The 16,510-nt window shown below is 41.0% G+C and overlaps 1 protein-coding gene and 1 long non-coding RNA gene across 6 annotated transcripts in view; one reads left to right on the top strand and one right to left on the bottom strand.

The window, feature by feature from the left end:
* Positions 1 to 949: 949 nt before the first annotated feature.
* Positions 950 to 13,097, bottom strand: LOC127914281 (uncharacterized). The gene is made up of 3 exons (XR_008087877.1): positions 12,982 to 13,097; positions 10,318 to 10,442; positions 950 to 2,442 (listed from the first exon to the last, which is right to left on the bottom strand). It is a non-coding gene; the product is annotated as an uncharacterized LOC127914281 (long non-coding RNA).
* Positions 2,776 to 16,510, top strand: part of LOC118364278 (thyroid hormone receptor-associated protein 3-like) — a 32,048-nt gene continuing 18,313 nt past the window's right edge. For 3 of the 5 annotated variants that reach the window (XM_052489376.1, XM_035745684.2, XM_035745689.2), the window contains exons 1-2: positions 2,778 to 6,213; positions 13,794 to 13,915. In XM_052489376.1, the coding sequence (XP_052345336.1) occupies positions 13,824 to 13,915 (92 nt within the window). In that variant the 5' untranslated portion in view covers positions 2,778 to 6,213; positions 13,794 to 13,823. Of the gene's footprint in view, positions 6,214 to 13,793; positions 13,916 to 16,510 lie in introns of all 5 variants that reach the window. The other 2 variants (XM_035745688.2, XM_035745685.2) reach the window with 2 other exon arrangements.

Here is a 16,510-nt window from a genome sequence, read left to right as displayed (position 1 = left end):
TATATAGAACTTAGTTTGGATATTGTAAAGACCTGTGTGTCCTGACCTGTCAGTTAGGGAGCAAACGGCTCCAACAGGTGGGCTGTATGTGGGGGAGTGGGACCTCTTTTATCCAGACACAGATTAAGAAAGTGGTGTCAGAGGGGTCGCCCAAAAATAAACCTCCCTGCTGTCTGCACACTCGTGGGTTATACCAATTCTGTGGGTCACAGTCCACGAATTGGGTGTGACTCAGGGAGCAACTATTCAACTGTAAGGATTAATGCAAAACCACTCTTTAGTACATACACATACACACACCACAGTTGAGGAGGGAATGTGGCCTGTGTTTGGGATTTTGTCCAAAAAGGTTTGTAAAGTGTGCTCTGTTCAGTCAAAGAGAACCCAAATATCCTTGGAATCGATATATATCACTGGATAGCTATTCATTAATTTACAATAAAGACAAATGTGTCTCCATTTATGTATTGAAATGTGTTGAACTAGTAAAATACTTGTGTTATAGCTGCTCTGAACCATAGACTGGGCTCTGAACACATACAAATGAATTCTGTCAATTGGATCGTAAAATCATATGCAATATTTGTTTAGATATGAGTACACAAAACTTTGTAAAACTCAAGTGTTAAACGTTTTTGGAAGGTGTTCCTGAAGACAGTTTAACACCTATACACTACATTTCACTCCCAACCCCCAAAAATATTCTGAGATACAGCTTGTTAAATAAAGTATTGCAGCTAAATTACTTTGGTGGATAAAGGGTAGGATAGTGAGGCCTTTTGGTGACCCCGTCCAACCGCAAACACTGCATAACAACCCCTATTTGATGGAGAGACATCTCTCTTTGACACTTTAACCACTTTACAACCACTGACCTCTACTTTGCCTGCTCTCACATCTACTCATGAGGTGAACAATGTACTGTAGGCATTTGCTTTTGGCTTCCTGTTTTAAATGAATCAAATAAGCTCTCAGATAGCACTATTTGTTTTGAGATTGACTTGTGCTATACATGCCACACATTTGGTTAGAGGTATTTGTGTTTGCAAAGGAAAAATTGGTTCATCATCGCTGTCCAACGTCTGTTTCAAGGTTTAAACCTTTCAAGGCCTCTTCTTTTATCACACATGAGGATAATTTGATAATATTCACAAAATATCTCAGAGTAGGAGTGTTGATGTAGGAGTTTTGCCCTCAAAATCAAAATGTGTAACATTTTAGATCTGCACTACTACTGTAGATCTGCACTACTACTCTGAGAGGATTTATGAATACAGGCCCTGCTCTTCAAATATTGGCAGAACAAGTGTTACACCGTAGAAAACAGGACGCAAAGACAAAAGCAACTACTGTCTTTAGGTGATTTGCTAGCAGTCACTGTTATAGGCTGTGTTGCATTTTGAACAAAAAGCTTTTGCCATGAGTGGAAAAGTCTAACTTCCCTTTGCTAGTTACTGTGGTAGTAACTAAGTAAAAATACTTTGAAGCACTACTTAAGTAGATTTTGGGGGAATCTGTACTTTAATTTACTCTTTGTATTTTTGACAACTTTTACTTTTACTCCACTACATTCCTGAAGAATCTATCTAATTTTTACTCCCATACACTTCCCTGACACCCAGAAGTACATTACATTTCAAATATTTAGCAGGAATAGGAAAATGGCCCTATTCACGCACTTATCAAGAGTACATAAAATCAAATCAAATCAAATCAAATTTATTTATATAGCCCTTCGTACATCAGCTGATATCTCAAAGTGCTGTACAGAAACCCAGCCTAAAACCCCAAACAGCAAGCAATGCAGGTGTAGAAGCACGGTGGCTAGGAAAAACTCCCTAGAAAGGCCAAAACCTAGGAAGAAACCTAGAGAGGAACCAGGCTATGTGGGGTGGCCAGTCCTCTTCTGGCTGTGCCGGGTGGAGATTATAACAGAACATGGCCAAGATGTTCAAATGTTCATAAATGACCAGCATGGTCGAATAATAACAAGGCAGAACAGTTGAAACTGGAGCAGCAGCACAGTCAAGTGGACCGGGGACAGCAAGGAGTCATCATGTCAGGTAGTCCTGGGGCACGGTCCTAGGGCTCAGGTCCTCCGAGAGAGAGAAAGAAAGAGAGAATTAGAGAGCATATGTGGGGTGGCCCGTCCTCTTCTGGCTGTGCCGGGTGGAGATTATAACAGAACATGGCCAAGATGTTCAAATGTTCATAAATGACCAGCATGGTCGAATAATAGTAAGGCAGAACAGTTGAAACTGGAGCAGCAGCATGGCCAGGTGGACTGGGGACAGCAAGGAGTCATCATGTCAGGTAGTCCTGGGGCATGGTCCTAGGGCTCAGGTCAGTTGAAACTGGAGCAGCAGCATGGCCAGGTGGACTGGGGACAGCAAGGAGTCATCATGTCAGGTAGTCCTGGGGCATGGTCCTAGGGCTCAGGTCCTCCGAGAGAGAGAAAGAAAGAAGGAGAGAATTAGAGAACGCACACTTAGATTCACACAGGACACCGAATAGGACAGGAGAAGTACTCCAGATATAACAAACTGACCCTAGCCCCCCGACACAAACTACTGCAGCATAAATACTGGAGGCTGAGACAGGAGGGGACAGGAGACACTGTGGCCCCATCCGAGGACACCCCCGGACAGGGCCAAACAGGAAGGATATAACCCCACCCACTTTGCCAAAGCACAGCCCCCACACCACTAGAGGGATATCTTCAACCACCAACTTACCATCCTGAGACAAGGCTGAGTATAGCCCACAAAGATCTCCGCCACGGCACAGCCCAAGTGGGGGGGGGGGGGGGGGGGGGCGCCAACCCAGACAGGATGACCACAACAGTGAATCAACCCACTCAGGTGACGCACCCCCTGCAGGGACGGCATGAGAGAGCCCCAGAAGCCAGTGACTCAGCCCCTGTAATAGGGTTAGAGGCAGAGAATCCCAGTGGAAAGAGGGGAACCGGCCAGGCAGAGACAGCAAGGGCGGTTCGTTGCTCCAGAGCCTTTCCGTTCACCTTCCCACTCCTGGGCCAGACTACACTCAATCATATGACCCACTGAAGAGATGAGTCTTCAGTAAAGACTTAAAGGTTGAGACTGAGTTTGCTTCTCTGACATGTGTAGGCAGACCGTTCCATAAAAATGGAGCCCTATAGGAGAAAGCCCCAATACATATGGTCATCCCTACTGCATCTGATCTGGCGGACTCAATACAAACAAATGCTTGGTTTGTAAATGATGTCTGAGTGTTGGAGTGTGCCCCTGGCTATCTGTAAATGTAAAAACAAGAACATTGTGTCATCTGGTCTGCTTAATATACTTTACTTTTGATAATTAAGTATATTTGTGCAATTACATTTACTTTTTATACTCACATTTAAAACCAAATATTATTTTACTTTTACTCAAGTAGTATTTTACTGGGTGATTTTCACTTTTACTTGAGTCATTTTTAAATTTTTTTGTTATTTTTTACTTTTGCTCAGGTATGACGATTGGGTACTTATTCCAACACTGCCTAGTTACTATTTGGGTATTGTCTTCTAGCTGGGTCTACGCAAGGGGTTACTTGTAGGTTACTTGTGGGTTACTTGTGGGTTACTTGTAGGCTTACCACTGGAAAGCTGTAGGCCTACTTGGCACGGGAACATTATCACTATGTACTGTACATTCCATCTGGTCGATGTCAAGATAAAGAACAAAGATGAAAAGGAAGTGTGACAGCCAACTTGATGAAAAGATCTCACAGCAATGGATGTTTACAGTTAATAGTCCAACTGCAAAGTATAGTTCCACGTGCATTATGCTGATGTTATAACTCTATCTCCTGTTATTTTATTTTTATTCATTTCATTTGGCTTCAATTCATCTGGCTACTGTCTTTGGTATTGCTAGGGCCAGGTGTTTTCCCTTTCCCAGGATTAGATGGATTCATTGTGTTGTCTCATCCCCCGGTAATATAATTCCGTAGTTGGGGTTCTGGTTCTTGTGATTTGAATGGGCTCAGAACTACTCAACAGAACTTTGCCTAAGGGGTTGTTTTGTTTCCTGTTTTTCCAGACGGTGTTAGTTTGATTCATCCTAATGTCTACCCATGTTTGCCTTGCAAATACACAGCTAAAGGCAATGTCATTGTAACCCCGGCATCTGAACTGTCAGTGCAGCCAATTGGTCCAAGCACTCAGGTCTGTTGATAAATGAATACGTCGAGTGCCTATGGTAGATATTGAACAATTAGTGCAAAGTTTATGCCACCTTCATCATTTCAGTCTTTATGATATATATCTTAATCAAGACTAATGATGTTTCCTCCTGTCCAATTTCTGCCAGGACTGAGATAACTTGCTGTAGTATGGCAACAAATGATGGAACATGCCTATACGATTCTTTCTTATACTGTATATGCAGCGTACATGACCAATGACATTTCTGCAGAAGCGCTGTAGTGACTGCAAATTGTAACAGTTGTGGTGGACTTTGTTACAGTGTAACTCGCAGCTGGAGTTGAAACAGAAAACATTTTGCTAACGTGTAACTATACTCAACAAAAATGTAAACGCAACATGTAGCAATATCAAAGATTTTAGGGAGTTTTACAGTTCATGTAAGGAAATCAGTCCATTGAAATAAATTCATTAGGCTCTAATCTATGGATTTCAAATGACTGGGAATACAGATATGCATCTGTTGGTCACAGATATCTTTAATAAAAACAGTAGTGGCGTGGATCAGAAAACCAGTCAGTATCTGGTGTGACCACCATTTGCCTCATGCAGCACGACACATCTCCTTTGCATAGAGTTGATCAGACTGTTAATTGTGGCCTGTGTAATATTGTCCCATTCCTTTTCAATGGATGTGCGAAGTTGATGGATATGGGCGGGAACTGGAACACGCTGTCGTACACGTCGATCCAGAGCATCCCAAACGTGCTCAATGGGTGACATGTCTGGTGAGTACGCAGGTCATGGAAGAACTGGGACATTTTTAGCTTCCATGAATTGTGTACAGATCCTTACGACATGGGGCTGTGTATTATCAGGCTAAAACATGAGGTGTTGTCGGTGGATGCATGGCATGACAATGGGCCTCAGGATCTCGTGACGGTATCTCTGTGCACTCAATTTGCCCTCGATAAAATGCACTTGTGTTCATTGTACATAGCTTATGCCTGCCCATACCATAACACTACCAGCCACCATGGGGCACTCTGTTCACAAAGTGGACATCGGCAAGCCGCTTGCCCACACAACGCCATACACGTAGTCCGCGGTTGTGAGGCCGGTTGGACGTACTGCCAAATTCTCTAAAACAACGTTGGAGGCATCTTATGGTAGAGAAATTAACATTCAATTATCTGGTAACAGCTCTAGTGGACATTCCTGCAGTCAGCGTGCCAATTGCACACTCCCTCAAAACTTGAGACATCTGTGGCATTGCATTGTGTGCCAAAACTGCACATTTTAGTGGCCTTTTATTGTCCCCAGCAAGAGGTGCACCTGTGTAATGATCATGCTGTTTCATCGGCTTCTTGATATGCCACACCTGTCAAGTGGATGGATTATTTTGGCCAAGGAGAAATGCTGATTTACAGGGATGTCAACACATTTGTGCACAATATTTGAGAGAAAATAAGCTTTTTTTGCATATGGACATTTTCTGGAATATTTTATTTCAGTTCATGCAACATGGGTCCAACACTTTACATGTTTCGTATATATTTTTGTTCCGTGTATGTTTGACGAGGGAATACCAGGAAGGAAATTTGACCTGCGTGCACTGACAGCACTAACACCCCCTGCTGCGCTGCGAAGGAAGGTTCTACTGTAGCCAGTACCATAGCTTCGTATTGTATGCGTTCTCGGATAATTTCTCCACTTTGAATTCATTCCTCGTGAGCGCACAGCGCAGTGTCGCATTACAACTGCTGTAGTTATTTAATGTGACATGAATACAAAACGGACCTGATAAAAGGCTTGTTGAACGAGCTGATAAACGTCATTCCCGCACATTTTTCGGTCAATAAGATGCTTGACACACAGTAACCAAAGTTAGCTCAACTGGCCTGTTTGTTCGGACTGCAACCTATCATCGAAAATTACTTGGTTGACAGTGTGACAGCAACGGATCCTCCGCCGACTGTCAACCAAGAAGCTGTACGACCCGGACCCACCAGAGGAGCGTGAAAACAAAAACAGAAATATCAGAGGTAAGCTATAGCCTGTCTATCCCTGCTTGTAGTATGTCCTTTTATTCCCACCAGCTACTATATATGCTATAATGTATTACTTGTGAGGTTATTCTCATGGCATGATAGAGTGTAATGTTATGTTTGTATTTCTCATTTCTTCGACACCATTGTCAAGCTACTAGCGATGGGTCGTTCGCGAACGAGTCAGCTCTAAGAGCCGGCTCTTGTTGGTGAACGTTGGGAGCCGGCTCATATATCAGAAGAGCCGAATCTATTTATAAAAATGGTTTAAAAATAAGATATGAATGATCAAAAGATTTAAATGAATAAAATGAACTAATTCAAAGAACGAATAAATAAATAAAATAATGTAGTCCTAAATACTCAAGTGCACACATTCGTTCTGAAAGATCTGCAGATCTTCTGAACAAGGCCTCTGTCTACCCACGGCTTACTAAAGTCATGACAGGGAGACTGAATAGTTGCCACATCCGTAACCTCAAGAGGGTCTTCTTGAAACAAATAATTACTGAGAGAAGCAACCGCATCAGCCCCTCGAAAGTGAGGCAGCTTGCATTTCTGAATGCAAATCTCTCATAAAAGCAAAATATGGTCAGCATTGTTGTGTGCTGCTGGTTATAACATGGCAATAAAGAAGAGAGAGAAAAGAGGGACCAGTTTAATGTTTTAAGTGGTGTGCTGCAGTTTTGCACATTGTTATGTATTTCTTTTTTGATATGGTGCAATATTCTATTAATATGATGTTCAGATTGTATTTGTTTTGAATGATTAGATTTATATGCACTTTGTTTATATACATTAAAAAGTTATACTTGAAATGCAAATGTTTAATAGCATTTTTTTTCATAGCAAACCAATGAATTTTTAAATACATTGTGGTTAAGGTAGAGGTGGTTTCATTTAAAAATTTAATTAGAATTGTTTTAACACCAATCATAGTCAAACTATCGCAAACTATTTTGACTTGAAACAATACAAAACATTTTTTTTTAAGAGCCGTTTGGGAGCCAAACGAGCCTGCTCTTTTTGGTGAGCTGAGCCGAACGAGCCGGCTCACTGAAAAGAACCGGAATGACCATCACGTGAAGCCCCAGAAAGTCAACAGCTCGATGTCACTTTAAATGCATTTCATGTTGTCAATTGATTGATCAGCAATGATAGAGCTCAGTCAGCCAGTGAGGTATCCAGCTTTCTTCATAAATGCATCAGTTGCATAGAGCAAAACCCAGTCATAGTTCATAGTTCACCCCCTAATTATAATTTCTAATAATTTATGAGTAAAAAATGGGACATGTTTAATTGTGCCGCCCTTTATGTAAATAATCACTACATCATAGCATATCCTGTTGCAGTTTGCTCTAAGATCCTGGTTTATTGTTCTCTTAATGCAAATAATATTTGTTCAAATGTACACAGATAAGAAAGGTGTAGCCACATTCCCACCTGTATCCTGACACAGGTCCTTATAACAAAGAGGCTGTGCTGTACTTGCTGTACTTCTATTTGCTGTTAATGGGGATCATTGTAAAGCAATAGGATTTACAGTAATCGGCCTTGTGGTCTTTTACAGTTTGTATGCTCTGTTGTTGACTAGTCTGCAGTTGATGCTGTGAATGCATGGGTGACGCCTTCTATTCTGTGTGGTGTACATTTGAGGACACCCCTGTAATGGGCACTCTCCAGTGTCAAGGTGTTGTATCTACAGGATGTTGTGTCAACACTTGTCTTTTCACAGGATTCACAACTTACGTGATATTTCTTTTCAGACAGTCGCAAAATGTGATGAGAAAAGGTGGAGTTCACAGTAGAAGTCGACAATTTGATATGGCGTTTTTTGACTCTGTCAACTCTGGGGTAACGTCACTTGTGTGTGAATGTAACGACTCTGGCCCTGGTAGAATGGCTGACACTGAAAGTTGACCAAATACATGAGATATCTACAGCTTTAGACTACATTTGAATGAAGATGTCTGTCAATGGGCAATACCTAACATATACATCATCTAATCACATTGCTGATATAAGGAACGATAGCTGGCCACTTGCCAAGCTGTTCACAACGGACCAAAATAGAGAGAACCTTTAGCTGTTGAGTTCCATCTTGATAGCAGCAAGTTGAGAAGCATGTCCTCGCAATTTTGAGGATGCCTCAGTAATGTTCTGCTATGTATTTTCAGGACAACAGTTGTGTAACTCAAAAGCTCACACAGATATGAACTTTCCACCTATTTACAGCAAGAAATAAACATACTGATTATAGTGCTGACTGAGGAGGTTTTTAAGAAATCTCAAGTAGGAACAAAGAGTGATTATATGTACTGCACATGGATCCGACTCCATTGGTGGGAGTGGATGTGAATTCGCTGTGGCGGTTTGCATCCAATAGAGGGACTGTCTCACGTAGACAGACACTGCACTTTCAGTGAGGACACTGCTATGGGGCCCTGCATTTTCTCAGTCTGAGAAAATAAACCACATAACTTTCTCAGGCTTTCAGTTACTAAGTGATTTTATTTGTTTGTTTGGTATTAATGATTATTGTTGCATTGTCCAATTCAATGTTGGTTTGTCAGCTTCGGTCAGTGTTGAGTTTGCCTCAGAAAATCACAATGTCGCAGTCGTTGGTTGAGTTAATTCTTATCTGAGAGTTCCATCATCAATAGGCCTAAATCAAGTTACAATGAGCCTATTTGGTAATAAGGCAACTTTAAGAAAGATAATAATTATCCTCTGATGTCCATGGAACTGTATGGAAGGAAGCTAACACAGTGTATCTTGACTCCAGCAGCAGAGTCCGCTTGGCAATCCATGAACCGCCTCTACAAAGCCACGTCTTGAGGGAAAACTCTGACACTCTGACAATGATGCCCACATTTCAGTGACAGTTGCTGTTGAGAGAGTTGTCTCAGTGGTCCATATAGTTGCCAAATGTGATTCCAGCTGCTTCTGAGGCATCCAGGTCTTAATGATAGAGTAGTTGATTGAGCGGGGTGTGTCTGCTTATATTCTTGCTGCTGTATCGAGTTGCCCAACCATTGTTCGCAACAACTTCTGCCCTTAAATAAAACGAACAGGTGACCGGGCTTGAGCAGCTGTCACTCTTTGCACCAGGGTGGGTGTTTTTTTGTGTCTGCCAGTAGAGGGTACATAATTAGTGTAGATGCTTGTTACAGCCTTTTGGATGTTTAAATCCTAGTGATTAGGCTGGGAAGCACACTCTGTGAGGAGGAGACAGGCAGCTGCCTCTGGTTATCAGTTGGAAGTGGGTCACTGTGCTCTGACTGAAATGGACCCATGATTCATCCCACTTTACTGACACTTATTATTTATTAAGTTACAGTTAACTACACCTGGAATGGGCTACACATATCCTTGCCATTTGACCAGTAAGATAAACCAGTCACACACAATTCAGGGGAGCATCTATTTAAGCTAAAAATGATGATACATGATACAAGAGCTACCTAGTGAATGCCCAGTTTGCCCAGTTTTGGCCCTGGCAATGCGCTACACAGTTTTACCTGTAAGATAAACCAGTCACACAAAATTAAGTGAAGGAAGTGATTATACTCTAGTTACCTAGTGGATGAATGCACAGTTATGGCCCCTATCTTGTTTTGTTTCATTTGACAGGCATTTGAGAGCTTTCAGAAAGGTTTATTCTCAGCCATATGAAATCTGTCCCGAGAGAACCCTTAAAATATATGTTTTTCTTGATTGTTTAATGAGTTTGAAACAAATTCTTGGTATTACAGTATATGCACTTACACAGCCATAGGCTACATGTATTAAGTCAACTGTGTATGACTAGGAGATAAAGGTCTTCTGCGGAGAGTACTTTGCAAAATGTCTAATTTCATAATATGCCATACCATCTGTTGACCAGGGTTTAGGTTCCCTTTATTTTCCAAATGTGGATGCGGGAGCACGCTCTGAATGCTGGTCATGAAATGTGCCCGGTAAGAATAAAAGTATATTCCAGTGCCTTCAGGAAATTAGCCCTGGAAGCCAAAAATAACAAGCGCAGTCTGCAATGAAGAAAAGCGAGGGAAGGAGCACCATAGAGGAGTAGCAGGAGGAGGGATCCATTTCAGTACTCACCAAAATAGTAGCAGGGATATACTCCGTGACTAGCATGTGCAGCTTGATGCTGGTGCACCGTTGTTGAAGTCCTCCCAATGTTTAGTCTGCAATTTCCTCCTCACGGCATTCCCCCTCAGATGCTCCTCAAAATGAAAAGTAAATGTTTTGATCCCTACTCACTTAGACCGAAGATCATATGCCATGGAGAGTGTCCATAGACTGAATAACCTCATCTGCTGGATCATATGAGTCATTCTCAGAATATAGCCAGAATCCCCAGAATCGTATTTACCCTCCACAGGGGTAAGGAACATGTTAAGATGTTAGGCATTGATTGTGGTATTCTAGAATGGACATTCTCGGGCCACTGATTGGCAGTTGCATTAGGCCCAATAATAAGATCATCTTCTCAACTCTCATGAGCCAATCCACTTGCTGGTCTGGCACCATATGACCATTATCCTTTCATTTAGTTTATTTCGGAGACTGTTTTTCACACATTGTTGACATTCAAGGTGAGCCAGAATGACCTCTTCCCTTCTCTTTATTGGCAGCCCAGTTCAGGTTGTGAAACGTATAAAGCTCTCCAGTAATGTCTTGTAACTTTGCATAATCAAATAAAATTGTATTGGTCGCGTACACGTATTTGCAGATGTTATCGCAGGTGCAGCGAAATCCTCCAACAATGCAGCTCCAACAGTGCAGTAATAATACCTAGCAATATGAAACTATACGCACATAATCCAAAAAGTTAAATAAAAAAATATCAGAACGAGCAATGTCAGAGTTATTGGGTACGCCCATGTAGTACCGGGTCGCATCCCTCTTTGCCTCCAGAACAGACTAAATTATTCGGGGCCTATAAGGTGTTGGAAACTTTTGTTGCTCAAATGATATCAAGGGACCTAAAGTGTGCCAGGAAAACATTCCCCACACTAGTACACCACTGCCACCAGCCTGTAAAAGGCATGATGGGTCCATGGATTCATGCTGCTTATGCCAAATCCTGACCTTTGAATTGCAACTCCACTTTGTCCCTGTACTGTCGAATGTACACTGCAGTGATGATAACCAAATAAAATTATCTTGGGAGGTAATGTGGTCGGCATTTGATGGGGAGGTATTCCAGATCGGGAGAACAAAAGGACTTGAGTTTGTGTACGTTACCACAATCACACCATGAGTTGTTAATAATGAAACAAACCCCTCCGCCTTTCTTTTTCCCTGAGAGTTTTTTCTTCCTGTCTGCGCGATGGATGGAGAACCCCGATGGCTGAATGGATGGGGACAATATATCTGGAGAGTGCCATGATTCTGTAAAACAGAGTATGTTACATTCCCTGATGTCTCTTATGAAAGGAGATCCTCGCCCTGAACTTGTTTACTTTATTGTCCAGGGATGGTATACACGGTAGAGGTCGACCGATTATGATTTTTCAACGCGATACCGATACTGATTATTGGAGGACCAAAAAAAGCCGATACCGATTTAAAAAAATGCATTTGTAATAATGACAATTACAGCAATACTGAATGAACACTTATTTTAACTTAATATAATACATCAATAAAAATCAAATAAATAATGAAACATGTTCAATTTGGTTTAAATAATGCAAAAACAAAGTGTTGGAAAAGTAAAAGTGCAATATGTGCCATGTAAAAAAGCTGTTCCTTGCTCAGAACATGATAACATATGAAAGTTGGTGGTTCCTTTTAACATGAGACTTCAATATTCCAAGGTGGGAGTTTTTAGGTTGTAGTTAATATAGTATTTATAGGACTATTTCTCTCCATACCATTTGTATTTCATATACCTTTGACTATTCAATGTTCTTATAGGCACTATAGTATTGTCAGTGTAGCAGTATAGCTTCCGTCCCTCTCCTCGCCCCTACCTGGGCTCGAACGAGGAACACATCGACAACAGCCGCCCTTGAAGCAGCGTTACCCATGCAGAGCAAGGGGAATAACTACTCCAAGTCTCAGAGCGAGTGATGTTTGAAATGCTATTAGCGCGCACCCCACTAACTAGCTAGCCATTTCACATTGGTTACACCAGCCATTAGGCTGATAGGCTTCAAGTCATAAACAGCGCTGTGCTTGCGAAGAGCTGCTGGAACAACGCACGAAAGTGCTGTTTGAATGAATGCTTACGAGCCTGCTGCTGCCTACCATCGCTCTGTCAGACTGCTCTATCAAATCACAGACTTAATTAAAACATAACACACAGAAATACGGGCCTTTAGTCATTAATATGGTCGAATCCGGAAACTATCATTTCGAAAGCAAAACGTTATTATTTCAGTGAAATACGGAACCATTCAGTATTTTATCTAACGGGTGGCATCCCTAAGTCTAAATATTCTTGCTGCATTGCACAACCTTCAATGTTATGTCATAGTTACATAAAATTCTGGCAAATTAGTTTGCAATGAGCCAGGCTGCCCAAACTGTTGCATATACCCTGACTCTGCGTGCAATGAGCACAAGAGAAGTGACAATGTCACCTGGTTAATATTGCCTGCTAACCTGGATTTCTTTTAGCTAGATATGCAGGTTTAAAAATATATACTTTTGTGTATTGATAGTAATATCATCAACCATGTGAAGTTATAACTAGTGATTATGATTGATTGATTGTTTTTTATAAGATAAGTATAATGCTAGCTAGCAACTTACCTTGGCTTCTACTGCATTCGCGTAACAGGCAGGCTCCTCGTGGAGTGCAATGAGAGGCAGGTGGTTAGAGCGTTGGACTAGTTAACTGTAAGGTTGCAAGGTTCCGCTTGAGTCTGAGTCAAATGTTTAGTCTCATCACTGGAATGAAACAGATTCCTTAATGCAAATGGCTGACTACATGAAACTGGTTTGACTGACTACATGAAACTGGTTATGTTACTTGCTGCAGGATCCACACTGTTCTCCAACAGTTTTTTGGCAGTAATAGTTAGTGTACGCTAGTAGCTTTTTTGCACTTCTTTTAAAGTTGCTTCACTGTACATTTTTGCGCAAAAGCTTTGTCTCTTGGAGGTATCGTTGTCATGGTTTTCTGGAGTCACATCTCTTTATCTTAATCCCTCTGTTTCTGCAGTGACTGTAGATAATCATTCAGCGGCCTAGCCGTCTGTTTGTAGTTTGCCACCTGACACTTCGGTCACAGTGATTTACAGATTTGCCCACTTTTACTCATTGACAGCCATTTTGCTCTAAATCTTCAAATATGTTGTGAAGAATCCTTGATCTTGTTAAATTGTATTAAATCGTGGGTATCTCCTATGTAGTAGGCCTTATTGAAGAATATCAGTTTTGTACGCAAAAATGAAATCATAGTCAATCATGTTTATTAATCCTATGCCCAGCACTTTAGCTGATTACATTTTTCCTTGTTCTACTTATTCAATGTTGCCTATGTGGGCCTATTAAAAGGTGGGTGAAATTTTGAAATTGTGTAGATGCTCATGATCACTGACTCCCCTCTGTTTGTCTGACAGGCTGTTGTCTCAAAGAGGTAACTTGCAGTGATGTCCAAGGCAATGAAGTCAGCCTCTAAGTCTCGGTCCCAGTCCCGCTCCAGAAGCAGCTCACGATCCAGATCTCGGAAGCATCGCTACAGGTGGCTAACAACGTAACTTACTGTAACTGATCTAACTTGCTTACCTACAAATTACGGACCACCTCAAACTAGGACCACCTCAAACTAGGGCATTGTGATGAATTCATATTATTTTGTCTATAAATTGTCAGGTTAAGAGGGATGAGGCAACATATTCCACCTTATAAGGACATATGAAGTATTTATTTTCTGTCAATACATTTCACAAAAGGTTATCACATGCGTAGAGAGCCTGAAGAAGATTTTGAAACAGAAACAAGAGGGGAGGGAACACTTTTTCTGAGAAAGATTGTTTCCGTCTTGTCTATCTGGAAAGCAACGAGTGATAAATCGAAACGAGATAAGAGTTGCTGACAGCGTCTTGACAGATATGCTACACATAGATTGTAAGAAATGCTTTTGACCCGACAACGGTTGTTGCTATGTTGATTAGTCAATGTTTTAAATGCTCCTGATTGGTTGCTGACCTCCAACAGTTATGTGTGGACTATGCATGCTATGTTTGGGCCTCAATGTTTCATTTGTTTCACCTGTTTCATTTGTCATCACCAACATGTGAAGTTGATTTGAGCATGTCAAATTGTGTGCATGGCATGTTGAATTTGTCATCACCAACATGTGAAGTTCATAGGAGTATGTCTAATTGGGTGTCAAATGAAAGCTGAGTCATAAATGTGTTACAAAGTATCTATTACCTTATATCATGCTTTATAAAGGGTCCATAAATGTGGCATGACTGTGTGACATAATCACCAATGTCAAAAGTAGCATAAATCACTATGTCGAATGTGATATAACCATGTGCTTTATGAAGGGTGTTGGGTCGAAGGATTGGATTACGATCTAAAATAAAGTCATGTTAGTCACAAGACCCCTAATCTCATTCGCAGACAATTCCGCCCAAAATGTGAGGAAGTTCTGGAGGACCAACGCATCAAACGTGGCTTTTATTAGTTATGGTTAGATTTCAAATCTAATTTTAAGGAGATAAATTGTGGAAGTGGGCAGGGTTTTGCCATAATATTTGTTTTTTTACTGTGTTAGCTAGTGACAATGACAAATAGTTTACTCAGTCAGGTCACTCCTTTAGAATGAAATGGTCAGTCTTATCCCACTTGGAATGGTTGATATCCCAGGCTTATATGTGCTGTGTGTGCAGTAGCCTGGAGACGATGGTACACCAAGAAACACTTATCTTGATGAAAGCTCCCAACCTAAAGAAATTGAAAGTGTCTTTCTTCTGGAGCCAAGTTACATGTTCCTCAGTGCACAAACACGCACACAACAAAAACGAGCCATACCGCGCGGTGTTGGGTCCATCAGGTCTTTGACACATTCACCCACTCCCCCTCTGAAAGATCAGCCACAAAAGGTTGGCACCATTGTAACAGGTTGTAATCAAGCCCTGGTCTCCAGCATGGGAACAGAAGAGGAATGCCTGTTGCGATGGTCTCAGGTTGGACTTACTCCAAATCATTTAGACTCTGACACACACAAAAGCTTTGCAGGTCCATTAACCCATTTAAATACCTTACAGTAACCTGTGGATCATGAGATAACCTTCATAAATCAGCAGAACGTTAATAACTTATTGATTGACACTATGTAGTGTCCTGTAATACTTTGTTTGATGTGAGACATCTTCGGTCATTCATAGCACATCCATTAAGACTACATCACATGATGCTTTACTTAATTTAAAGACAGAATTTTTTTTGTGACTGAAAGGTTGCTAGATCGAATCCCCGAGCTGACAAGGTAAAAATCTGTCAAGGCAGTTAACCCACTGTTCCTAGGCCGTCATTATAAATAATAATTTGTTCTTAACTGACTTGCCTAGTTAAATAACAATAAAGTCATATGATGCTGTACTTACTATAAAGTCAGACACCTTTGGTCATTCCTAACGCATACATCAAGGCTTAATGATGTAAACGCAAATGAATTATCACTAACAAATAAACATCAAAGACATGTTTAACACATACATGTCCTTTCATATGCACATTTTTTAAACAATACAAATTCCTTAAGTTTCAAGTCCAGCAATGAACATTACACAGAACTGTGAATAGTGCAGCTTGTCCCTGAGATGGCGGACAAATGGTTCTTGCCTCTCTGCCTCATGGAGGTACTGGATGTTGGTTCCTACCTTAAAAGTAACAACAAAGAAAGTTAGCATGTCTGTTAGGAAATGTCTTTGTCACATCATCTGGATAAGGGCATTTCTGTGCAGAGCCAGAAACGAAATGGGGAGATGGGAAATTCCATTCGATTCATATTATTATATTCCTCTTTCATTTACACATTTCATGACGTAACTATGAGATGTGGATGTATCTAATGGGATTTTTATTTAGCTGAGCCTGCTAGCTAGCTTCCTAAATTTAATCTAGCTAGCAATTGCCGTAAAGTCCCCAAAATTATTTTAAATAACGACTGAGGTAGCTACAGTATATAATCTAATTCAACCCTTAAACTACTTTAAATTACAGTAAATAAAGGTTTATTTGCTTGTTTTTTGCTGTCCGGTTGGCACCACAATGGGGCATTTGATTTGCAAACTGATCACATGACCAGCGTCTCATCAGCAAC

The sequence above is a fragment of the Oncorhynchus keta genome, chromosome 31 (assembly GCF_023373465.1).
Source record: "Oncorhynchus keta strain PuntledgeMale-10-30-2019 chromosome 31, Oket_V2, whole genome shotgun sequence".
NCBI lineage: Eukaryota > Metazoa > Chordata > Actinopteri > Salmoniformes > Salmonidae > Oncorhynchus > Oncorhynchus keta.
This window is presented reverse-complemented; position numbering and strand designations above follow the sequence as displayed.